General features: G+C 31.2%; 1 protein-coding gene across 2 annotated transcripts; it reads right to left on the reverse strand.

The window, feature by feature from the left end:
- Nucleotides 1–536: 536 nt before the first annotated feature.
- On the reverse strand, nt 537–27,856 carry LOC139487850 (uncharacterized). Of its 2 annotated transcripts, none has more exons than XM_071273014.1 (4): nt 27,753–27,856; nt 15,763–16,883; nt 7,644–7,814; nt 537–4,661 (listed from the first exon to the last, which is right to left on the reverse strand). In XM_071273014.1, the coding sequence occupies exons 2-4, from the start codon at nt 16,529–16,531 to the stop codon at nt 4,102–4,104; spliced, it is 1,500 nt and encodes a 499-aa protein (XP_071129115.1). In that variant the 5' UTR covers nt 16,532–16,883; nt 27,753–27,856; the 3' UTR covers nt 537–4,101. The 2 variants fall into 2 exon arrangements, with proteins under 2 accessions (XP_071129115.1, XP_071129116.1); XM_071273015.1 differs by lacking the exon at nt 27,753–27,856 and adding an exon at nt 19,175–19,231.
- Nucleotides 27,857–27,962: the final 106 nt, after the last annotated feature.

Raw genomic sequence — 27,962 nt, forward strand, 5'->3', positions numbered from 1 at the left:
TAGCAACATTCCAGCAGCACCTACATATGGAGTACCATTATATCTCCTAATTGATACGATATTCCTGAGGTTGTATTTCCTATCATGATTTTCTTGATAGATGGTTACTGCTCACATGGAAGTTATTAAACAAGAGTTCCAAATGGTGAAGTTGAAATTATCCCTTCATGAATTTTACGGACGCCATAACAAGTTAGTTGAACGTTATAAAATATTTGTTTCACAGATGATTTAAGATATGTTGCTAAAGTAGTTACTGCAATCCTGTTTCCCTTTCACCAATATGACCTATCGAATTAGAATATAAACTGGGTTTGTAATAACATGAGCAACACAATCAGTGCTACATGTGGAGCACAATTTGCTTACCCTTCCAGAGCACCTGAGATCACTCTCAGTTTTTGTTGGGGTCATGTTGGGGGTAGTCAGTATTTCTATACTTTGGTTTGTGTGTTTGTCTTATTTTTTTTTGTAGCCATGGATTTGTCAGTTTGTTTTTCATCTATAAATTGTACAAATGAGAAGAAAGACAAAAATCATTTCTAAAATTTTATTGCAAATCCTATAAAAAGGATTCTAAAAGATACTAAATAAATATAAGATGGAATGAAACCAGTTAAAAAACACAACACATATAAAAACACATTTACAACTAATAAATAATTGGTACTGAATGATAACATATATAACAACAAAAACATCACAAGAAAACATGGGAATGATATGTATGTACACTGTACTATTTCTTGTTCTTTTATTCTGTTACAAGGGGGCCAACATCATTTTAAGAAAATGAAATAGTTATTGAATATGTTTAACACAAAATCTAAAATAACATCTAATGTTATTTGGGAAAACAAGTTTTTATCTTCTTGTCCAGATTAAAATATATCCTAAAGTGTTAAACTTATAAAACGAAATGATTAAAAGTATGTTTCTAAAATGAGTTGATACACACTTATAAATCTCATTTCTTCAGAGAATGAAGAGCTATTTGAAATCATTTAAAAACAGTACATTACAACAGACTAGACCCATAAAAGCTTTACCTTTTGTCTTTAACAAAATTGCCGTCTTTTAAAAATTCATGCTCTTAAAAAAATATCTGAGAAAACCTTGCAATAAAAATACATTCAACTGCCTCTTAACTGTTTTAAAAATCTTGGAAAAACCATGCTATAAAAATGCATTCCACTGCATCTAAAATGTTTTTTTTTTAATAACATAAAAATCATAATTGCCCATTACATAAATGTATCCAAAATACTCAACCCCCTTTCCCCAGGCAATACTATCGTTACCCCCCCCCCCCCCCCCCCCCCTTCCTTTTCTTATTTTGAACCATCCATTAATGACATATTTGTCTAAGCAAATCCTATTTTTGTCAGTTTAATTGATCTTAAAAATAAAAATAAGCAAACAAAACTATTCCTTCTTAATCCATTAATCAGTTATGTCTTAAAAAAGTTTAACACAAAAGTAATAATAGTTTTCTCATTTATATACAAGTCTTTGGCACACCAAACAAAAATCTCAAATATATTTGTAGCATTATAATATTCAATCAACTTCTTGTTTTCAAGGAGAACATGAGCTCAAGAGGAAAGTATCTAGTCTATAAAACAGTTGATTGTACTTAAAAAAAAAATCTTTTTCTCATGATTCTCAATAAATACTATACATGTACTACGTATCTTTACTTGAATTAATATGTTAGAGAATGCTTCGTTAAAACTAAGCAAGAATCATTTCAAAAAGAAGTAGTTTAAAGTGTAAAAATAAGCTGATGCACCAATTCAAAAGTCTAAATGGATTAAGAAACATATCATTTTAGATAAGTTTACAAAATTCCTAATTGGCAGAAAGTACATAAAACATTTTACAATTTTTTGCCATACTCTAGTATAATGAGACAGTTATATTTGAATATAAAGAATTAGAAACAACAAAAAGACAAGCCCATTGTGATTTTTTTCTTAAATCATGGCTTAAAAAAAGCAAACCACAAAGAATAATCTCCCTTGGTATTTCAGTTTTGTACATATGATTACAACAGGTTTACCAAACAATACCAGCTCACTCATTATGATAAAATATTACATCATATTGATATGCTGAGATATTACATTAATCACAGATAATCTATCCTATGGAATTCATTAAAGATCAGATCTATGGAAAGTCTTATGTATTTGCTCATTCTTGTAGGGTATAATTGAGATCAGAGTATATAATAATTTCACTATGCAAGTTTTAATTTGTCATCTGAAGCTTTTGAATTAAATGCATGTACTAGTACTGGTCCTGCAGATTTATCACTAGAATAAAGGTTTTATTTTTATATTTGTGATTGCAACTTTGAGCAGGTAGATAAAAGAAAAAATATGTATTTTGCTTCATGTCGAAATTCCTAACCTTACAGGTTGATAAAAATTAAGACACTCGTTAAAAGGCAATACTGTTAAGTGTTTCTAAATATAGGCAATAAAAAGTAAACTTGTTCTACAATTTTCATTTAAAATAAACAAAAATTGTCAAGTGAAAGTGAACTTTGTGTAATTCCCCATTTCCATTCTCAATTTAATTTGTGTAAGAATCCAAGGGATCTTGTTTTCCTTGAACCAAACATAGTGTAAAAGTTCATAAAAAAGTCAAGAAATAACAGATGGTTGTGTGGACAACCTATGTCGTAAAAAATCCTTCAAAACAATGCCTATAAAAATATTAAATTAAAATATTTGTGATCAGGATCCTAATGTTTATATAAGTTACTTCTTTTTATACATGAAAATATATAATATATTCTTGATATTGGAATGTTTTATGAAATGTGTGAAATAATGATGAACAGGTATTGTAAAAAGATGATAACAACACTATATATCTTGCAACAACGTATTAAACAAAACTGATATACAAAAACTCTTAAGAAATATCCTTGTTTTGAAAAACTTGAACACATGATATGTTATTACACCATCACAGTATCTGCTATACACAAAGAAATCTATTGTAAATCAATGAGAATGATGAGAACTCTGATAATCAACCTAATAATAGCTGTTAGAGGGCACCTGCTTCAATTAAAATGCACGAATGTATCTTTACTTTGGTGTCAATTATAGGTATGACTTGTTCATATATCTAGATCATTATTACATATATAATGGCAAAAATGGCAATATAATATTAAATTAAATGGCAATGTAATATTAAATTATAAATGGCAATGTAATATTAAATTATAAATTATCTTGGTGTTGTTTGTCTTTGTCAAAACAATACTGCCTAGAGCATTTAATTTAAAATTCTTTAACATTTCATTGAAAATTAATTTAAAATCACATTCTGTCATTTCTTTAAAAAAAAAAAAGCTTACACATGACTTTTAAAACTATTGATATTAAAATATTTTGATCCTTATCATTAAATAATTAACACACTTACAACAATGTGAAACCATACTTAAGAAATAAGGGTTAAAGCTCTAAAATAGCACTAAGCACCTTCAATGAACAGCTTAACTCTTTATACATGATTTTTACTAAACAAACTGAAATCTTAAAAGTAATGGAAGGAGAAATGACTTTTACACTTTCATCCTTTTGCCATTTATTGCACAGCTACACAATTACTACTAATTTCTTATTTAAGCGACATCTTTAACATAACATAAGTTTAACAGTTAGATTAAAACTTTCTAACTACAACATTAGAAAGTGTTAAATAAAATACTGAATTGTGTCTTTAAATTATAATGCTGCCATTATGATAATATCACAATGAAAATTGTACGAAAAAAAAATATTTGCATAGAAAGTATGATATGTCTTGAACGTCCTGGCCTACTTTTTTTTCCACGATTTCTTGTTAGGAAACAACTTTAGTTGCTATACTTTAAAGCTGATTCTGAGAACCTCTCTTTAGTCTTTTCAATGAGAAGCCACAAAGGGACACAATTTCCTTAGAGATTCCTTTTTTGGTGAGTCATGATATTATATATAACTTTGAAACGTTTCCGCTCCATTGCTTAGAATCACAAGTTTTGAAAGTGTGCTCGTTTTACAATCCCTGCTCCTTATCCATATATTAAGCTTGTTATTACAAAGCAGTGAATTGTGGGTAATCATCATCGTTGTCATCATTACTCCTTCGTTGTCCCTCTATGGTGGCATCATCTAACGTTTGTAATGTTTGCTGAACAATATGATCTAGAGGTTCTCCATGATTAGCACTATGTGAATTTGCACTAGCAGAGGGCTGTCTACTGTGAGTACGCGACATATTCACATCGTCAATATTAGCTATATCATAATCGGGACCAGTAAAGGCAACGTCACCTCCTGCAGAATCCATGTCATGAGGTAGTGAAGGTCGAGAGGGATGAGTACTAACATGTGACCTGTAGGTAGGTGGTCTGGAATTGGGAAGACCTTCACGATTGGGAGGAAATGTTATCTGTATACCAGTTCTAACAGTACTGGCGCGAGATCTATAGGACGGAGGATTGGAACTTGGTAAACTATAGTCTTCTGCTGGTATGTCATCCTCTTCCATGTCCATGGCACTCTGAGCCATCGCTAACTGATGTAATGAATCTTGTAATGATGCATTGTATGATGGGGGAGGTCTGCGGTACTGAAATTCAGGGTACATAACTCCTGAAAAATAAATGAAAATATTGAACTGGTATATATGTCAACATGTCTTTTCACAGATGTTCTACTTATTTACATACTAGAACTCAAACTAAAAATGTAAGCAATGTATTCATTCAGTATAAATAAAGGCACCTAATTAATTACAAGTACCAGAAAATCAGTGCAAATAATAATTCTTTTTGTTTTGTTATTTTGTATGGTTGCTATTTCGATAAGGTGTAATCCACAAATGATAATATTCATATCAAAACTTCACAAAAACTTTTGAGTTCATTGTTTTCTTCTCAACCTTGCATACTGTTATTAATGTATATCTTTAGTGTACCATTTTATTCTGTTTGTACATGTATATTTGATAGTGATTTTAACTGTCAGGTTAGTTTTATTGGTTGGGAAATTTATTGTGGTAATGTAAACCTTTACACTTCAAGGTTTAACTTACAAACTCTCTCATAAATTCAAATAATAACTACTGTCAAGACTGGATTTGAAGAGTTGCAAAATTTAAATTTGGACTTGATAGTTGCAACTGGTTATGCCATGCGGAGCTACATGAAACACTTAAATTATGACATGTCAGCATTGTATATGATGGCTAAAGAATTTGCCAATGTTACAATTATATAATTGTACATATAAATGCACATGCCAATATTAATAAAGCACCACAATAACCATTGTAAATCATCTCTAATTATCTTTGACATTTTCATTATGATTTTCAAAACTGTTTAAAAAAAGACAATGAACTAGAGTGGGGCGCTCATATTCGCCGTGGACACAATTTCGCCGTTTTATGATTTTGAGGTGTAAAAACTTCAAAGGATGGTTGAAATGGAAGAAATATGCCGTTAAATTATATTTTTATAACAAATATGATTATTTTTGAAAATGAGACTAAATTTCGGCACTTACGGCAAAGGACCGAAAAATGGACAACGATTTTTAGCCAATTTCCTGAATGAAAAAAATTACGATTTCAAAGAAGCATTCCTTAGTAATTCTTTGACTGATTGCCCTAAATTTCAGTTTTTTACACCTTTCAAATGTCTGCTATTCGTCTATAATGAAATTTATTTGATAAATATTGTTTAAAGCTGCAGTTATTTGGTTTTAAATAGATATGTAAAAACGGCGAATATGTGTCCCCCGTTGACAAGAAAATAGGAAATTTCATACACCCTTTAATCCAACTTTTCAGATGATTTTACTCAAAACAAACATGTTTTCAAGCTAGGAATATTTTGCATTTGAAGTTATCTTCATATAGAAATATCAGTATACTTCAAAAACATAAGGACCTGAACATAAACTGAAGAAAACATGGAAAAATATGGCGAAAATGAGCACCCCACTCTACCACAAAAACAATACATAAATTATTTGGTGCATAAGAAACACTTTTCTGGATATACTTTAACTAGGAATACCCAGACCCCAAAATTTGAAAGCAAAGGATGTATATAAATAATTCAATACATGCATTGGGGAACAATAAAGAATAGCAAAAAAATAAAATGTTGTTTACAATTTAAAAACATACTTGAAATAAAATAAAGGTTTCAAGGTTTAATGAAACAGAACTATGACTCTCTTGTAATTTCAATGACATTAAAGTTACCACAAAATACTAAGTCTAATGTAATAATAGTAATTATAACAACTTTTAATACTAGGATTCATATGAGTGTCCTTTACAATGAACCTAGTCAACCACACACCTACATGTAGATATAAAAGCTTTTTTCTCTACTTAAAGATATAACCTTGGGGAAAGTAACAAGTAAACAAAGCTTTCATCTCAATTCAAATTTCATAATGACTTAGGTTTTTAGCTCAGCGACCTGGATGAAATGTCCCTGTGGAACTAAATTCATTTCTTTATAAATCATTTATCAAGGAAATGTAAAAAAAATATAATTTGATTCATAATCTGGTTTGACATTATGTTTATGATACATCATTAAATAAAACATTGCCTACAGGTATTGCACAGTAATGAAATATATGGCTGACTTCAGCTTGAGGACAACCTTTCCTCATGGGTTGATTTTAAATCAAACATACATACTGTGGCAAAGAACAAAGAAATGTATAAAGACTTGTGGAGTCAGGCTAAATGTACATGACTTTACAACAGACAATGTGGTCTATACGGAAATATCACATAGATATAGGGCAATGCCTCAGGAGTATCATGAAATACATACTCTTTTGTACTTTATATACACGAAGTTAAAACAGTTCAGACACAAATAAATTTACAGTGTGTAAAAATGTGACCTTTTCTTAAAATAGCTTGGTTTATTTCAGACATCAAACTTAACAATGCTGTCTCACTGATGTTTAACATATATAACCCCATAACTTCTTTCATTCATAGTAAAAAGATAAACACTATGAATGAATCTTATCACAAAAGTGCTGAAATTATGATCTGACCATGTACTTCCTGGAAACAAACTACGTGTACTAGTATTGTTCACTTCAACAAATTTGTCACAATGTGTTAAGTCCTTACAAAAGAATTAGAATGTGTTGAACAGTCATGATGAAAGATATCAGTATTATTTCTAGGCAAATAAAATAGCGGGTTGGGGCCCACTTATACATGTTATATGTTTTTTATAACCCCACCACATTTTGTATGTGACTGTCCCAAATCAGGAGCCTGTAATTCAGTGATAACGTTTGCTGCTGTGTTACATATTTGTTTTTCATTTTTTATTTTGTACATAGATTAGGCCCTTCGTTTTCTCTTTTGAATTGATTTACTATGTCATTTCATGGTCTTTTATAGTGGACTATGTGGTATGTGCTTTGCTCATTGTTGAAGGCCGTACAATGACCTATAATCGTTAATTTCTGTGTCATTTTGTATCTTGTGAAGAGTTGTCTCATTGGCAATCATACCACATCTTCTTTTTTAGATGTATATTATATTTTAAGTTCTATAATTAATTATTTTACTTGTGAACCTACCTCCATACCACCTTTCATCACCTCTCTGATGACCACGTCTTCGTCCTCTTCTTCTACCTCCTCTCCGCCTACGAAAATCACCAAGACCAAACAAAGCATGTAAAGGTTCATGACCTCTAGGTGTACATTTCCATCCAACTGCTACTACAACAACCAAAAGAACACCCAAACCTGAAATATAAGAAATTCTTAATGGGTTTTTTTTTTTTTTTAATGTTTAAACTTTAATTTTCTTAATTTAACATTGAGTGTTTTTTTCAATGGATTGGTTGAGATTCATTGACTGTTGCTTGTTTTAATAATAATGCATTATATCAAATGGAGTGAGATGTGGTATGATGTCAATAAGACAACTATCAACTAGGGACAAAAGGACAAGGAAGTAAAGTACTATATATAGGTCACTGAAAAGCCTTCAACAATGAGTAAAACCATAGTAGGTTTATATACAAGACACCCTAGCATGACAAATGAAAACAGAACAAAACAATTGGCTGATTGATACATGCTAAAAAAGATAGTCATTATTATATATAAACAAATATAGCAGATTGAGAAAAAAAATCTGACTCAGACAAAAAAAACACATCACTTCCCTTGAAGTTAAATGGTTGCTCCCTTCATAATTAATAACAATGTAATAGGCTGTATGAATGCACAATGTTTCCCTATTTCTCATCTATGCAGGACAACATCAGAAATGTTTTTTCCATAATAGGAAAATATTCTTTGATTGAGATTTTTAATCATGATATAACACAAAAATTTAAAAAAACGACAGTAGACAATGAAAGACATGACAAACACGACAAAACCTAAAATCTTAAAACTTTGTCCAGGATCTGTGTAAACATTATTTTATGAATACTTTAAGTATTCTTTAAGAAAATCTGTTTGTACAGTAAATGTCGGAAAGCAATGAATTTATATTATCTGTTTATGTTTGATCTATTTTAAGTAACAGTGCATGTTTCCTGAACAAAACAAGTTGTTTAAACTTAACTACACATGTCAATTGGTGTAAGAACACTTGCTGATACTGTTGGTTTTAAAGATTTATATCACAGCATAAGATATGTTCGAGTTGGACCCCAATACTTTATGACTGTAATAAAACCAAAATCAGAAAATAAATCCTTGATAACCCTACATAAACATTTAAAAGTTATTTATATATCTTCATGACTATCTTGCATTGGACATGTAGGAACGCATAAAAGTATATATGAAATATTAATGAAAGTAACACATAAATTAGGGAAAAAACTATGTACCGGTATTAAAAACAAGCAATGGGCATAAAAATGACAGAAATATTCTGACACAAAGATGAAAAACAACCTATAAACTTGATTGAAATACTTTTAATGACACTTAAAATAAATTTCAGAATAACAATAGGGCTCAAGCTACCAGGCAATAAGCATGATAAGGGCAAATCAACTTAGTCATTCATCATTATGGAGGGGGTCATTTGCAAAAATCAGGATATGAATTGAATATGCTTGTAAGTGATAGATAATGGAGCTTGGTTAGTGATGGTTTAACCAAGGCTCATAACCCCAAGCAAAGGGTGACTGAGGAATAGACATGTGGTCACTTTTTGTTTACTTCTGTCTACCAGAAAAACCCTTGCCGTCTAAAATTTAACTAAAATGCTAAAATTGTGAAGATTTCAGTAATTGAGCATGACTTAATGATGCTAGTACCCGATATATGTGCATTGTATTGTCAAAAACAACCGATATTTATGTAGCACAAGCATTCTACTTTCTAATAAATAGCTAAAAGATTAAAAAAAAAAAAAAAAAAACTTGCCAAAGAGGGGTGTCTGTTTGGTTGTGCTGGATGTCTAAATGTGCAGCAAAGTCCAGGCAGGACTCAACTAGAGAATAACATGCTCTCTGTACATTAAGAACCATTTCAACAACTATTTAGGGAGTCTGTAGGTGGCAAAATTTATGTCCCTATCCATTAAACCATAATTTTCCATTAGTAACGGGTCCCAAATTAAAGTCTGTCATCCCTATTACAGAACCTAACTATTTGGACTGTAACACATATTTTCTGAAAAGTTTATGATGTGTATTTGATCTCACAATTCTAATACAAAGTAGAACATTTGATCACTGAAAATCAATATAGGTATCTACCTTATTTACCCTGAAGTACAAGTATACATATTGATTATAAAGTGTAAGGACACTGTCATAAAACTTTATGGCAATGTTCACCTTTATTGTAAAAAATAAGCTAATAGTAGCTTGATAATAAGTTCCATTTCAAGACCAATAAATTGTTACCAACATATGTACAAAGAAGTGAAAACAAATGTTATATTGTTTGTATGACAACTACTATAACACTAATTGATATATAAACAGTGTAAAGTTGTTTTTTCTTGATTGCTCTCATTTGTCATTTCCCAAAGATTAATTAGTTACCAGTGCAATTAACACAAATAATGATTGCTTTTGTGTCCTTTTCATTCCATGTATATTCTATTTGTTTTTGGTAAAGGCAGACCATGCATACAGTGGTTTATTTGGTATGTTCCGCTTGTCAACCAGAGACATGTACATACATATATGTGTCAACCGAACAAAACTAGATTGAGGTGATCTAAACTTTAAGTGATCACCGATATCACCATCTGCAGCATTACCCTTGAACATCTTGAAAGGTAAATGTCTACTGTCTATATCAAACTGGACCTGCACAATATGGATTTACAGGATTCTGTGAAGGGAAACAATTACTATCATCCAGGAAAAAAAACAACCAATGTTTCAAGAAAACTAATGACATTTACTCTGATTAGTTATCAAAGGTACCAGGCTTATAATTTGATATGCCAGACACAAGTTTAGTTTAAACAGTATTTATTAATGAAAAATGTCAAGACAAATATTACAATGTTACATAAAGTTCAAATATGGGATTCGGAAACAAGTTTGGAAAAACTTTTATAAATCCGTCTCCCTAAGACACAAGTTTGGTCTATATTCGACTCATCAGTGATGCTCAGATCAAAAAAATTAGAAAGCCAAATAAGTACAAATAAAGTATAGAGTTGAAGAGCATTGAGGACCCAAAATTATAAAACATTGTGTTAAATACAGTAAATGACAACCAGATGCTCCGCAGGGCATAGCTTTATACGACCGCAGAGTTTGAACCCTGAACAGTTGGGGCAAGTATGGACACAACATTCAAGCTTGATACAGCTCTGAATTTGGATTGAGATTAAATAGTTGACAAAACATAGGTTTCTGACACAGAATGAATGTGGTCTAAGAACTTAAACTTAAAAACTAAAAAAATTTGAATTGGACATTTACCTATTATGGTCCAATATCCAAAATCTAAATACATGGTTAGATTCAGCATATCAAAGAACCCCAAGAATTCAATTTTTGATGAAATCAAATAAAGTTCAATTTTGGACCCTTTAGACCTCAATGTGGACCAATTTGATAACCGGGCCCCAATATCAAAAATCTATATACATGGTTAGATTCAGCATATATATATCAAAGCATCCCATATGTTCAATTTTTGTTGAAATCAAACAAAGTTTAATTTTGGACCCCAATTTGGACCAACTTGAAAACTGGGCCTATAATCAAAAATCTAAATACATGTTTAGGTTCAGCATATCAAAGAACCCCAAGGATTCAATTTTTGTTGGTATCAAACAAAGTTTAATTTTGGACCCCGATTTGGACCAACTTGAAAACTGGGCCCATAATCAAAAATCTAAGTACATGTTTAGATTCAGCATATCAAAGAACTCCAAGAATTCAGTTTTTGTTAAAATCAAACTAAGTTTAATTTTGGACCCTTTGGACCTGAATGTAGACCAATTTGAAAACGGGACCAAAAATTAAGAATCTACATACACAGTTAGATTTGGCATATCAATTATTCAATTTTTGATGAAATCAAACAAAGTTTAATTTCGGACCCTTTGGGCCCCTAAGTCCTAAACTGTTGGGACCAAAACTCCCACAATCAATCCCAACCTTCCTTTCATGGTCATAAACCTTGTGTTTAAATTTCATAGATTTCTATTTACTTATACTAAAGTTATGGTGCGAAAAACAAGAAAAATGCTTATTTGGGCCCCTTTTTGGCCCCTAATTCCTAAACTGTTGGGACCAAAACTCCCAAAATCAATCCCAACCTTCCTTTTGTGTTCATAAACCTTGTGTTTAAATTTCATAGATTTCTATTCACTTATACTAAAGTTATTGTGCGAAAACCAAGAAAAATGCTTATTTGGGCCCTTTTTTTGGCCCTTAATTCCTAAACTGTTGGGACCAAAACTCCAAAAATCAATCCCAACCTTCCTTTTGTGGTCATAAACCTTGTGTTCAAATTTCATAGATTTCTATTTACTAAAACTAAAGTTATAGTGCAAAAACCAATGTGTCTTTGGACGACGACGACGACGTCATACCAATATACGATTTTTTTGCAGTTGTATACAAACTGTCACAAATCTTTCAGAATCACAATCACCTTCAGTTTATGGTTTGTGGCATTATGAATGTGTACTATATATATATATTGCTTTTGTTCCAAATTTCTATTAAAAAGCTTAGAATTTGGAGATTTATTTTTTAGATATCTGTGTTTCGACTGTTCTTATAAATGTTATACAAACAGTTATTAGGGAAAGCTATTAATTTTTCAATAAAAAAATAAATATTAAATTATTTTGCCAAATCTTATCAAGAAATATCAATGAAACAGTGACAAAACACTAGCAACAACACCAATTTACTGATAAGGACTTTCCTTCTACTCAGTAGGGGTCTATCTCAAACCATATACAGACTGTTATCAAACGTCAATCATGTCAAATTTTCACCCTATAATCCGTATTACATCAAACTGTCTGGCAAATATACCAGTCTAACTCAAATTTATCTATATAAATTTTCTCTAATCCTATACAGGTGTAAAGGGAATATATATCTTAATTAAACTGGTCATGTTATCAGCACCTTGTGTTTACCTGGAGGTCCAAAGACAAATTATACCTGTCAGGTTATATAGATTTTGTGTATCAAATGACCACTTGTCAATACACAAAGTTCTGAGATATCCACTAACCTGTCATAAGATAGATCTGGGCTACTAGATATATGCATATTGAACTTATGAAGTGCCACAGTTAAAAGAGATCCTTCAGAAGATACATATATATTATAGTAATGTAATGATGGGTGTAGGTCCAAACACCCTGTTCAGTGAACCAGCACTATCTGTAGTGATGAAACCAAGATAGGTATATACCACATGATAAGTTTTCTAAGGTCTAAGGTCATGGACCACAATAAAAATACCAGGTGTATTTTGTACTAAATTCCAGAATTATCTTCAGTATAGAAGTGACACAAAATTTAACATTTTCATGATTTTTTCCTTTTTCCTATGTGATATAAAAGATATACCTAATTTTGTTTGTTAAATCTTTACAACCCTCTTTACTTAAAAACATAACTAACTTATCATTTTATTAATAACTCCTAATATATATGTACTAGAACATTAATATATATAGTTTAATACATATATAATATATGTGTGAAGTGTGGGATACATGTATATATATCAATGAGACAGCACTTGAACAACAAAAATAGGGAATACATGTGTTATAACCATAAAAATGTACATGTGTTTCCTATCTCTTGGGAAACCAGTTATATATCACGTTTAAAGGATTAGGGGAATAAAAAGTTGAAGTATGAGAGATTTTTTAATACAGGAAACACAACATATAACTTAAGTCTTATCCTTCTTAACAATATTGACTACAGGAAGAGTACACTTCAACTTTAAACTAAAGTACAATGTATCAGCTTATGGCAAAAAAGATGTTGCTTGAAAAATAAAAGTGATTTACAATGTAGGAGAGAAAAGTCCTTGCCTTTGAATATCAAACATTCTTAATTTGTCCTTTTCTAGATAAAACTTCATAAAGAATAAATAAATCCATCATTTTGGAAATAAATAAATAAATACATGAGAAGCTTATTAAAAAATTTGTAAAAAAATAGAAAAATATGTACATGATGTAAGGGGACACAATTGCCCCTGCTCAAACTTGCTTATGATATTTGTAATAGGACCGACGAAAGGTCCAGGGTAACACTCAATTCACTTAGAGGCAAGGGCATAAATAAGACTTACATTGTATTCAAATGTTATGTGAGGGTCTTGAAATTTAGGTTTAGTTTCTGTTACAAACAATGCAATCTATTTATAACCTAGCTTTTATCTATTTACTAAAAAATGTAGGAGAATCACTGTTGCCTTATGCAAGATAGCCCTTACTTGTCATTCTAGGACTACCTCTTAATTCTTATATACATAGGCGGATCCAGGGCCCCACCCCCCCCCCCCTTTTCGTGGGAAAAATTTGGTTGATTATATAGGGAATCATTGAAGCATGACTGGAGCGGGCCCCCCCTTAGGAAAAGTTCTGGATCCTCCACTGATATACATTGTAATTATTTCCCAGAGTTGGATTTAGATGGGGGTTGTCCTCTACCCGAAAGGAGTTATGAACATTTAATGTATGGTCCAAACCTGAACATTGCCTTATTGGTGCCCCCTTCCTTTTTTTCAGTATTTCAGCTTGTATGTAAAACTTTGGAACCAAAGACAACAAGGAAAGACAAGCAATAAGGAAACTACATGTACATGTACAATGTATACATGTTGACATTCTCATACTGTACATTCAATATCCCAAGGCAAAATCATGATGGATTGTTAACACATGGTCCATATATCATACCCAATCATGCCAATGATCTGGTGATAAAATCAATCCATGTCAATCTAGTTCACAACATTTCATTTATCTAAATATTATAATAGGAAGATAGAAGGATCTTGGATTTATACAAAACTTTTCAAAACTTTTGCTGAAATAAAATTTGTATGCAAGTCTTCATGTGCTTGTAAGTTGTAATGGCTGATCAACTTTATGTACTAGTGTTCAAATGCAAAGTTTAATCAAGTGCAGCAACATTAATTTTGTTTAATGCACTAAAAGTTGATGTCATCTACCACATAATATCGACTTCTATTCTTTTTCAATGAAAATATCCCAATAATTTTGGTACATGTATACATAAACCATACTTTAGGCTTGTCAAAATACAAAAGTATATGGGTATTAGTAATTTGAAAGTGTTATAATGTTTATGAAAACCAATGCATATTCATTTTAATCCCTTATATACGATGATATTTATTAAATCAGGGAAGTGTGCTGGTGATCTATAAGGTTAATTATTATAATTTCCCCAAGACTAACTTTTGAATAATAAGTTAAATGAATCAATGTTACTTTTGATTCCTATTATAACTTTTAACGTTTAATTTATTTACTACCAGTACACAAGCTACATTGTACTTCAGAAATTAAAATGGAAACAGTAATATTAAATTGATGAAATTTAATATGAAATTCAATTTTGTCAAATTGATTAACAATGAAGATCATACAAAATAAGGCACAACAAATGTTACTGTATATTATAAATGAAACCACTTTTAATTGTATACATATATAATCTGATAGGGAATTTCATTTCACAAATCCTCCAATTAAAGGTTGGACATATAATAAATCCATTGATTTAAATATTGGCTAGATTTTCATCGGATTAGGCAATGCTCAGGAGAAATGAAGAATAGAATATATTGAATGGGTAAATTAAAGTTTCATAATAAAATGGATTGCTTCAACTGATAATGGTTCTTATGACAAAATCCATAATAATATTTAAATTGGTATGTAAAAAGACAAAAAATATAAGTTTTTGCCAAGTCTACTGTGTGTATTGTCTTGTATTTGATTGAAGATATTAAGCATGTTATCCTTTCTGGAGATTTCACATTTTATCAGAAAGTTCATATGTTATTTATTATCTAAAATTGCACTCACTAGATATCTGTCTTTCTTTACCAGTCTGCCATTATCAGAAGTGTACACAAAACTAAATCCTCTTTTAACCTTATCAAAATATTACCACATGAATATTTCAAATAACATATCGCAACCATAACCATTTTTTAACATTTTTAAACTTACCTATAAACATGATTGCTAAGAAAAGAAAACTATTCCCAGCAGCATGAAGAGCAGCAAGAACAATTCCAGTCACAACACAACATACTCCTAATAATGATAAAATTACTAAAATCCATCGAAAAGACGTAGATGCTGCTAAACATGACAGACATCCAGCCTTGCAAGGTTCATCTTCACTGTTACTATGAGAACGAGATCTTGTTCTCCGTCTATGTTGTTGTTGATGTTGTCGTATTTGGCGAGATGGATGATGCCGCACATGTACTTGACCTCGTTGATTAAGAAGATGTGCAGGTGGAGGTTGTCTTACTTGCTGTCCATGTCGAGTAACAATAGGCGCCTGAGTTGATTGCTGCGATGGCACGCCATGTGAGTGTTGCGATGGCACACCATGTGAGTGCTGCGATGGCACGCCATGTGAGTGTTGTGATGGCACAACATGTGAGTGTAGCAAGTCGGGAATTGCTTCATGACGTATCTCAACACGAGTAGTAAAAATTCCAGAGTTTGGATCATGTGTCGTGATATGGCGAGTGGATGGCATATTACTATTATGCTGAGATGTTGCTACATTAGTTTGTGGATTACTTGAATGATCAGGTCTTACAGCTTGAGTATGTGGCTGTGTGGCAGCATTTCCCTGTGCCGTCACTGTAGAACTAGACGATGAATCAAAAGACGAGCCACTGGAGCTGCTCACCTCAGTTGTCCTGCGTGCGCTCTCATCTCTTCTTGTCGCCTGAGTGACAGATTGTCCTACGTTAATCATTATGATTTTATTTGGTTATATAATCAGGATGATAAATTCAAGATAACATCAAAGACAAGAGCACAAGTCAATTTACCCTGGGGCCATGTTGTACTGCCATTAGGTCCATGATCATCACAATATGTACAAATTTACAATCGCATTGTAGAACATCCTCAGTATAGTTTGTCTTTGAACACATCAGCAAAAATAGTCATAGTTTAAAATATAGTTTCCTTTTGTACAGGTGTATAGTAGTTTGTTGAGCCAGATTTAATTTAATCCTTATCCCTTGCAGTAAATCCTCTTATTATCTGTGTTAGTCATAAAACTGTCATTGTCTGGTATGAAGGATTTGTATATTATTGACCATCTATAATAAAGAAAAATCCAGGTAAAAGATAGGTATAATATAGGTAACACAAGGTAAAGTTCAATAATTACAACTCTTTAGATGTATTACATCAAGGTATGTCATATACATACTTTCTTTGTTCTGAACTAAGCTCCATACAAAACGTGTTCTCTTAAAAATGAATATCACAATGGACTATTGCAGAGTAAATAACTGTATACAAAGATAATAGCCACAGTTTATGTAAATAACAAATTAACAACATTTTACCTGTTTTCAGACAGGTAACCTTGGTATGGTTTTGGACAGCTGATTTTGTGTATTGGTTATTAATTGCACAATAAAATAGTAATAAGACTTTACATCTTATATAAATAATAAGATTCATAAGATTTAATTATAAATGCAATACATAACTAATTATATATATATTTATATATTTGTTATAGCACAAAAAATATCTCTTTTATGTTGCTTTCATTTGTTATGTATTACTTCAGGTGTAATAGACGTAATAGAAAACAATATTATGTCCAATCAGGTGTGACAAAGCTTTATCATAATAACCACAGGTTATTTAGTGTAAGGTATAATTAAAGGCATAAATTTGAAGCTTTATAATACCACCAATCACTCAATGTCAATCTAGTGACAGATAGTTAAAAATACATCAAACTTTTATACCCTTCAACCTGATATTAATGTCAATAGCACAAGTAAATAAACAAAGACCAGGAAATAAATTCTTCAATCTCTACAGACAAAAGTTGTCTGCAAACTTAACAAATATTTTTTTTTTAAATTATACATTTGATAGTAGCCTCAGCATGAAGTCATTTCAATTTTATCAAGAGGTGTTAAAAAAATATTTTCTTTTGAACTGCTTTGTGGAAATTAGATAATATAAAAAAAGTAGATGTGGTATGATTGCCAATGTGACAACTCTCCACAAGAGACCAAAATGACACAGAAATTAACAACTATAGGTTACCATATGGCCTTCTACAATGAGCAATAAATCTGTCACCCCCAAAACCAAGATACTTACCATCACGACCATGGCAATATATATTTCTTCAAATAAAACCAATTGATAAAATCATGATCAATGTTCTATTCATAGAATCAATTAGTTAAATAACCTAGAATAATCACAATAATGTGATCCATTAAACATGGGATTTATTGTCTAATTGAATATCTACCTTCCCTGATACAGACAGAGGGATTTCACATTTACAAACAAACTGGTTGACAAAGAAAGACCATTCAGTCTATAGCTATTAACATTTTATTTGATACATAATTCATAATTTCCAATAACACTTGAGAAATTGTTTAACTGATGGATTTCTATTGGCAAGTATTACATGCACATCAAAGAACCAAACATGTTTAAGAGGAACATTGAAATTTTGTAAGATAGTTATAGAGATAACCAAGCAATTTCTCCTCAAAACAGAAAGAAATAGTTTCTTATAAATTTCTTATAGACCAAGGACCATTTTCATATTACTGAATTTCGACTCCGGGTTCTACAATTATTTCGACAGGTTACCTACTCTGTAGTAGGACATCCTGATACTCAGTCAATTAACTCATTCAATGAGTCCTTTGTAGCATTTGTTAATTCTTACTTACACAATGACTGACTAGTAACTTCTTATCTATTTTACAAATTCGTCTTATTTTTCTTTCAATGCAATGTATAATAAACTATTTAATTTTTTTAATTTTATGATTTTGGGACTGTTATTAGTATAACATGTGATTTTGTGACATGTGTACATGTATGATTATGATGTTTATAAAGGGTGTGTGACAATTAATTACTAAGTAACTCAAAAAAGTACATCTAGCTTCTACATGAAATAAAGTTTACAATTCATACTGTAAATATTGATGTTATTGAACATGATATGATAAAGTCAATATCATAAAGATTTTAAAAAGTTTTTCATGCATATCAGACGGAAGCAAAATTGAAATTAAAATGCATGTAATAAATGAGATTCATTCAGTGAACTATAAGCATAAGCGAAAGCAAATATTTCATAAACATTTATAAGTATATTGATGTATTTTTTTTTTATTTATTGTGTTGCTGTTTCAATGATGTATACCCCACATATACCTGTAACTTATTTTCAAAAATATAGAAAGACACAACAAAAAAACATGCAAAGTTTTAATTAAAACTGAGCAATACAAATAAAGTAATCATTTTACATGTGATTCATATAACTGTGGTTCTATGCATTCTATACAAAAATACAATTAATTTAAATAGTATTGAATTAAATACTCACACAAAATAACTTTTTAAAACCTGCACACAGAAAATTTCAAACCAGTATTGGGAAAAACACACAATAAACAAGAGGCTGTCACAACCAGCAAACCGGATTTATTAACATTTATTTGTGTCCTGGCTATATCACAAGAACCATTACTGATGAATGGTGAAAGTGAAAATCGTCAATATCAAATTTGACCTCCATTTTGTCATCAGTATCAACATATTAAAATTTGAAAAGCTTAGATTGAATGGTTCATGAGTAAATGCAACAACCTGAATGGAAACGCCATTTTACGATCTTTCAAGAACCATAACTCCTGAACGGTAAAAGTCAAAATCGTCATTATTGAACTTGACCTCTATTTTGTCATCAGTAACAACATATTAAAATTTCAAAAGCTTTGGTTGAATGGTTCATGAGAAAATGCACGGACACGACGGGAAAAACCATTTTTCAATCTTTCAAGAACCATAACTCCTGAACGGTAAAAGTCAAAATCGTCATTATTGAACTTGACCTCCATTTTGTCATCAGTAACAGCATATTAAAATTTCGGAAGCTTTGGTAGAACAGTTCATGCATAAATGCACGGACACGACTGGAAACTCCATTTTTCAATCCTTCAAGAACCATAACTCCTGAACGGTAAAAGTCAAATTCGTCATTATTGAACTTGACCTCCATTCTTTCATTAGTAACAACATATTAAAATTTGGGAAGCTTTGGTAGAACAGTTCATGCGTAAATGCACGGACAACTCCATTTTCCAATCTTTCAAGAACCATAACTCCTGAACGGTAAAAGTCAAAATCGCCATTATTGAACTTGACCTTCGCATAGTTGTCAGTAATAACATATTAAAATTTTAAAAGCTTTGGTTGAACGGTTCATGAGTTAATGCACGGACAACATTTGATTGCCGCCCGCCCGCCCGCCCGCCCGCCCGCCGTACATCCCCAAATCAATAACCGACATTTTTGTCACAAAAATCCGGTTAAAAATAAGATTTGATTTGTATGAATGTTTATATAAATGAACTCATACAATTCGACTAATTGGTCCATTTAAATGTATGGTTGACTCAATATGTAATTATTTACAAAAGACATGTCTTCCTTTTTTAAATGATCCCAAGGTTATCTAGTTATATAATATATTCAATTTGAGTAATTCATGGGATTTTACAACAGACTGGAAAAATTGATTTAAAAACAAAGTTATATTCTTCAAACACAATGATCAAGGGAACTCTTAAAATATTAAAAGGGTCAGAGGAGCCCATAAGGGCCATATCGCTCAACCTGCATCTTATAATATGTGCATAATACTGCCTCAACCTGAGAACTATAATTTCTGACGAAAAGCCATAATATCAAATCAGGTACAATTTGAAAACCAGACACCTTATGATGATTCACGTCAAGTCTGGTTAAAATTAAGGAACGGTTTAAAGGTCTTTTAGTAATCTTCATACAATGGTATACCCATGCATGAGTATCAAAAGATCCAATGTAAACTTTGTTCTGTTGTCCTGTTAAATTTTGTGACAAGTTTAAATCTAGTTGTCAGATAAAAATATGAAAAGCAATCAATCAAGAGAAGACAGCATAAACTAGTTCATTTTTCATGCAATCAATCAACAAATATTCCTGTAGAAACTAGTTTTATACCCAGATGTTATTTTATCTATCTGGAGGCCAGGGGCAAAACTTCTCAAATAATTTTCATTCAGCTACATGTACATGTAACATCATGAAATAATTATCACTATACTTACATGCATTTATTGAATCCACATAAACAAGGATTTTGACCATTGACAAAAATGATTGATTAAATCAGATAACAGCAAAGACATTATTTTACCTCATATGATTTTTTAAAAATTAATGCCATCTATATATATATATATAATTACATTCATTGCATCCAAATTGACATGAAAAATGAAATTGTTATTGATTATGAAAAACATTTAGCTGGGGGAAGGGGGGGGATTTTCATTTAGCTTTCATAAAATTTATAGCAACTTAATGTACGTTATTTTAACAATTTCTAACTAAATTTTTTATGTTACAAATAACAACAGAATTTTTTACCAAAAACATTTTTGGACAGATTTGTTTACTGCAAAATGTATTGTCTTCTTGCACTTGTCTTGATTTAATCATAAATGGTCATATCAAGTCTAGATCTAAATCACTTTGGCCACATACATGTAATAGCGTATAAATCTGGTTCGTCAAGGTTTTATTTGTATCTACACAATTGGAAGTCATGTTGGTAAATTGACAGGGACATACAACTATATGTTATGTTTATAGATGAACTGAAAACAAGAATGTGTCCATAGTACATGGATGCCCCAATTGCACTATGGTGAAGTTGGGTTTAGAACTCTAATTTGGCATTAAAATTGGAAAGATCATATCATAAGGAACGTGTGTACTAAGTTTCAACAGTCAGGGGACTTACTGAAGTAAGTGATTTTTAAATCACTTATTTGAGTAGCAAATTCGAGGTTTTGTCACAAATTGGAATTTTGTATTTTTTTCAAAATTTTAAACACATAGGTTAACAGTCAGGGGACTTACTTAAATAAGTGATTTTATAAATCACTGATTCAAGTAACATTATTTCCATAAAGGTTGGAAGTAAGAGTTGTCTTTCTTTAATAATCACCTATTTAAGTAGTACAAATTAATCACTAGAAGAAGTGATTTAATTTTATTGTAGCTTTAAAGGGAAACTTCGCAAAAAAATCAAAAATTGATATTATGTTCATTCTGTATAAAAATGCTCAAATTCATAGATATTAAAGTTTTATTCCGCTAGATAAGCGATCACCATCAATTTTAAATTTAGAGTATCAATTCTCTGCGATCCGCCATTTTGTCTTCTTTCCCGATTAATAAAAACGATATGTCTATAAACCACAAAGAAACAAAACTACAGTAACCGATGTAGTCGTAATTGCGTGTCGATATCTTGTCAATCGTACGGTTGTTTTATCCGACTAACTAACTTGATACGAAAAATATTCTTACTTTTTTTAAATTACCATGGTCTGTTGTTTTTAAACTGTTGATATTGGAATTAGGTGAAAAGTCAAAGTTGAAATCATAAATAAGTGTTCCGTGAAAATTGTTTTCGAAAATCTAATTTGTTCATAATTCTTTAAAGTAATAAACAAATATATTTTGATCTTCCCTCATCTGATCACCAGCATGGCTAAAGGTATTACTTCCAAAGGTATTGTGAGGGGTGTGAGGTGACACGTCCAGGTATTCAAGCGATTTCCTGTCGGGCTTGCAAGTTCATGCATCGTTTCACTTCTGCAGGTATTGATCAGTGTACACGGCTGATAACTTTCCATTTTGAACTATCAGATGAATAATATACAACTCTGTCTTACTTGTCATTACTAAACTCATACGCTTGTTTATAAATAACATTTCTGATGTAAAGAATATAATTCATAAACATATAAATAATACCCAAAAAATAAGATTTGATGAAATTAAAATCTATTTAAATATTTTTTCCAAGGGTGAATTTGGGAAAATGTAATATATAGTCATTGTCAATAGTGAAGGACAGATTGGAACAGACCAGAAATATTGATTTAAAAAAATGTACGCACTTGCCGACGATTCGTTTATACGACTGGATAGAAAGTTACGGAACTATAGCGCAATTTAAAATATATACATGTATACATTGAACATAAGAAAAAAACATATCTTTTTGAATAAATAGGGGTAAAAGTGTTGTAAATAGACTAGTCCATGTATGCCAACAGTATGTAATCATCGAATGTCGATAGACTATTTTATCGCTATTTTGTCCATTTTTCTTTTGATCTTTTTTTGTGATAATTTTCATATCATGCTTCTCGCTTGAGATGGAAAAATTATCGCTAAAAACTAAGGAGGCCACGTGGCGTTGCTAACGAAATTGACATGAAATTGACAACGTCGTCATAGGTAAAATAGCGATAAACAGATTATCATTGATCATCTCAACTCAATTGCTTTTCTCACTTTCGCTGTACCAGCTCAAGCTAGAAAATCAATCTCGTTGAGATGATCAACGATAATCTATAAGTATACCAGAAGAAGAAGAGAACCAATTTGATTTAAATACAGGTCGATGTATAACTTTTGCTTTGGTTCATTGAAGCTGTGGACCTAGTAAAATCACAGATTTATATTTCAATAAGATTGTTCTCGAACAAAGGAAGTAATTCGTCATCACAATTGTTATATATGCCACTGGACGAACACTAATTATCCCCAGGGAATGTGAATATTTTGCTGGGAAACTTTTGAGTATCAAAGTTTCAAATTAATTTCGGGATTTATTTTCTTTCTTGGTATTCAATAACAGAAAAAAGAATAAATTACTTGTTCGCTAAATAGGGGTATTCTTGTCAGATAAAAGACTTTTAGTTATATTTAAAAAAATAGGGAAATATGACATTAAATTGGTTCTGTCTTTTTTTTAAACATCGTTAAAAAGATGTGTGTCTAAGGTGAACGCCACAAGAACCCTGTAATACTAGTACGAGAGTATAGCATGTAAACATTCCTTCTCAATAATATGGTTGTATTGGAAATCTTTTCATACAGATTGACAACTCATTGTCCGATATGCATGTAATATTTGCCACATGACGCCCATAGTTCTTTCTACCATCATCATCTTATTCTGTGATATTGCTGTAAACATCGATGGTTCACACCCAAACAAAATGGGAGTAATGGACCTTCAGAGCTTCTCCGTGTTATACACTTGTGAAATATATAGACGAAATTTCTGTATTGAAATGAATCTACATCTCACAAACAGGATTTTCAAATAACGATTGTGAGTAATCACCTTACAAACCAATGTAAAAACGTATGGCAAGATATAACCATGAAGGAATTTAGTTTTTATAACTCATATATATCATAAACGTATACGTATATATATGCATACAGTTTCAAATATTAAGAACAAGCGGTCGATGTCGATAGTCTGTTTTCTAACTGTTCAGAGTAAGACATGTCACTTGTTCATTCTTGAAAGCCTTCATATTCCCCGTCTAACGATGGGAACTCTTTCTGATTGTGTTGACTATAAATGCTTGTATGGTAATTCTGTCGTTTATCTGTACAAGCGGTTGCATTTCCTCTCCTTTCCCAACAAACAAACGAACGAAACGCCACTAGTCTGATTTCTCTGGAGCTCATCCTCAATGGCTCTTATACGTCAGGAAACTTACATGTATACTAATAATGATTGTTTCAAGAACAACGATGTATGGACGAACTATTATAAATTCGTCAATATCAGTTATGCATGACTAAAATATAACTTTTATTACAACTACTGTATTACTTATTTGGATTAATGACGGCTATCATGTTCAACATTGCACAAATATTATCATAGAATTTTTAAAAAAAATCCTCAAAAATCCTCAAAAGAAATAATGCCTTAGCTTAGATAATTGATATTCTTTTCACAAAAAGTTCGTGTAAATGATTGTCAAATGAATTTAATTATGTAAGAATAAAATGTTAAAAAGAAACTAAAAAAAAAATCATGCATGTTGTATGTTGTATTTTTTTGTCAATTAAAAACTTTAAAATTGCAATAGTTTTATTAGCATTTAAACACAGCCAGATTTGAATACAAGTTAAGAAATTCCGGTAAAGTCAATGATATCAAACAGATGTACAATGGTATATCAAATTGGGTAATATTGCATTTAGTTTTTATAAAAGATTAAAACTACTATTTTTTGCTTCATATTTGAATCTTTACGCCAATTGCCGCTAAGAAAGTAATCAAAAATTGTTTCCTTTTATTTTTATACACTTTCGGAATTACGAATCTGAATTTTATTTTCAATTAATTTACACAATTTAATTATTGTATCTTTATTCTCATCGTGTATTAAATCTTAGTGTATTAACATCGTGACAGCATACTCTTTCTAATCCTTTCTGTTTATCCTTTCCAAATAACAACATTTATACCTGTGTACGCTTGAACTCACACCTGCGGCTAAATAGCTACAAGGTAAACGAATTGACCTCAAGCCGAGAAATATACAGTGACCTTTACAAAATAATATACACACTCTGCTCACACATTAGTTGCATTGAAATGATTATCAAAACAATAACGGTAAATAGAACTGAAATATTATTTTAACCTATGTGTTTAAAATTTTGAAAAAAATACAAAATTCCAATTTGTGACAAAACCTCGAATTTGCTACTCAAATAAGTGATTTAAAAATCACGTACTTCAGTAAGTCCGCTGACTGGTTAAAATAATATCTTTTAATTGGTAAAATTTTAAGGAAATTGAGGTCTGATACTTAAACAAGTGATTTTTATGTCATTATCCTAGATTCAGTACAAGGTCATCACCTGAAATGACCTGGTCATCCTAGACAACACAGATGTTGGTTCTGATAAGTTTAGAAACATAATTAGTCCCTGGATCATTAGTATTCTATATTTAAAGCTACAATAAAATTAAATCACTTCTTCTAGTGATTAATTTGTACTACTTAAATAGGTGATTATTAAAGAAAGACAACTCTAACTTCCAACCTTTATGGAAATAATGTTACTTGAATCAGTGATTTATAAAATCACTTATTTAAGTAAGTCCCCTGACTGTTCAAGTCGATATCACTTCAACTTCATTAAAAACTACTTTGACCAAAAACATTAACCTGAAACGTGACAGACAAACAGACACACAGACCAGAAAATATAATGCCCATAAATGGAGCATAAAAATGGAATAGGTTACCTATTACATAGGTTCATGTAGGAATTATCTATCTTATGAATTCATTTTAAATGTTTTGATTTAAATTAAACAGATCTGGTTCAAAGAAAATTCAGATTTAGAATTTTACAAAATTCATTTATTTATCCTGGATACCAACTTTTGGTGTATTCAGCAAGAATTATATTTCATTGACAATGATTGATATTTGATATTATGGTATTACTGAAGTCTGCATATATACATGCACAAGCTCTCACAAAATTTGTAATTCGTGCACATCAGACTTTTGCAATTTGTTTTATCTAGAACTATATCCATGAAATCAACAACTATTGGTATAATAATGATCAATCCACAGAATGGAAATGTGTGGAAATTTCAGAATTTCAGCGAAAATAAGTTCAACACTGTCTAATATTTGATTGCACAATGAGTGAGTCAAGTATTTGTCAACTGATCAATTTTCGAAAAGTCAAATTGACTAAAGTTGAAGTAAAAGCCAACTCAGGGTGGCATCTGTTGAACTTCATAGCTTACTGTGGGATTTTGCTTATAAATCAATAATGAAGGCCATACAGTGACCTTCAATTATTAATATCATCAATTTTTGGTCTATAGCAAATAGTGTTATCTTTGCAAATTTATAATGACACCTTATACGTTTATATTACAAATGTATTATATAAATGTACCAAGAATTCATGTGTTCATATTTATCTGGATGTCCTAAAATGAATTTGAAGCCTAAAAACTTTCTATCATTTTGTTATGAAGTTATATTACATTCTATAAATTTTAAAACACTACAAGTGGAAAGGCTAGGAGGCAGCACTGGTGACACTGTAGTCTAAATAATTATGACGTCGTGAAAGACTATCTTATTTTTTGCTTTGACTCCTTATTGCAGTAACTTAAGTAGAAGAAAATAAATAAAATAGCCTTTCAACAGCGTGCTAATGAGGTAACCTTAATACAAATAACTTGGCAAATGAAAGGCTAGGAGGCAGCACTGGTGACACTGTAGTCTAAATAATTATGACGTCTAGAAAGACTATCTTATTTTTTGCTTTGACTCCTTATTGCAGTAACTTAAGCATCTTCGCTAGCCAAGGGTTACGATCCACTCCCGCTCTAAGAGAGCGGGTCTAAGAGAGCGTGAGTGGATCGTAACCCTTGGCTAGCGAGCGGGAGTGGATCGTAACCCTTGGCTTGCGAAGATGTAACTTAAGTGGAAGAAAATAAATAAAATAGCCTTTCAACAGCGTGCTAATGAGGTAATCTTAATACAAATAACTTGGCAAATGACATTAACGGTATTTTTGGTACATGACGACAAAAACATTGACACATTCCCCATTTCCTTTCTCAATTTTACCTTCTTTTAGACGATAAAATATTAAATGATGTTGACGAATCAGCTTAATTTTTTTTTTAAATCGGTAAGATAATTATCTGAGACGTCTGACAAATCAGGACAAGATATTTCGACGAATCACAAACATGACAAATATTTTTGATGAATTTGACGCTAAACTTAGCGGAAAATCCTGTTCGATGACTGATGCCAATGGGCATTGCTACCATCTTTTAAGGCATCATAATTTTTACGACTAGGTGACACTGTTATGTTTGGCGCCGTTATTGGCAAATAATGAAATAAAAAAATTGTTGTTTGTTTGGTGTTTCTTGTTTCAGCCTCAGAATCTAAATGAACTTTTTTCGAATTTATTTGTGCATGTGTGATTTGTTATTTTTTACTTGGTCTTTATCACCATAAAATAGCTACCTATATCATGCGAATATCAATCTACAAAATCAAGAAGGGCCCAGTGCCAGTGCCAGTTGTCTGTGGTGTCTTTGTTTGTAACACAGTAGTTTCCGGTAGAGGCTAAAACCTGTAAAACGATCCGTACCCGTCTCAATTTCTAGCACCATAAAATTGTTTATAGGTGATAAATATTTAGCGCAAACGTTTTTAAAAGGTAACAAACAAAAC

The sequence above is a fragment of the Mytilus edulis genome, chromosome 9 (assembly GCF_963676685.1).
Source record: "Mytilus edulis chromosome 9, xbMytEdul2.2, whole genome shotgun sequence".
In the NCBI taxonomy this organism is placed as follows: Eukaryota; Metazoa; Mollusca; class Bivalvia; order Mytilida; family Mytilidae; genus Mytilus; species Mytilus edulis.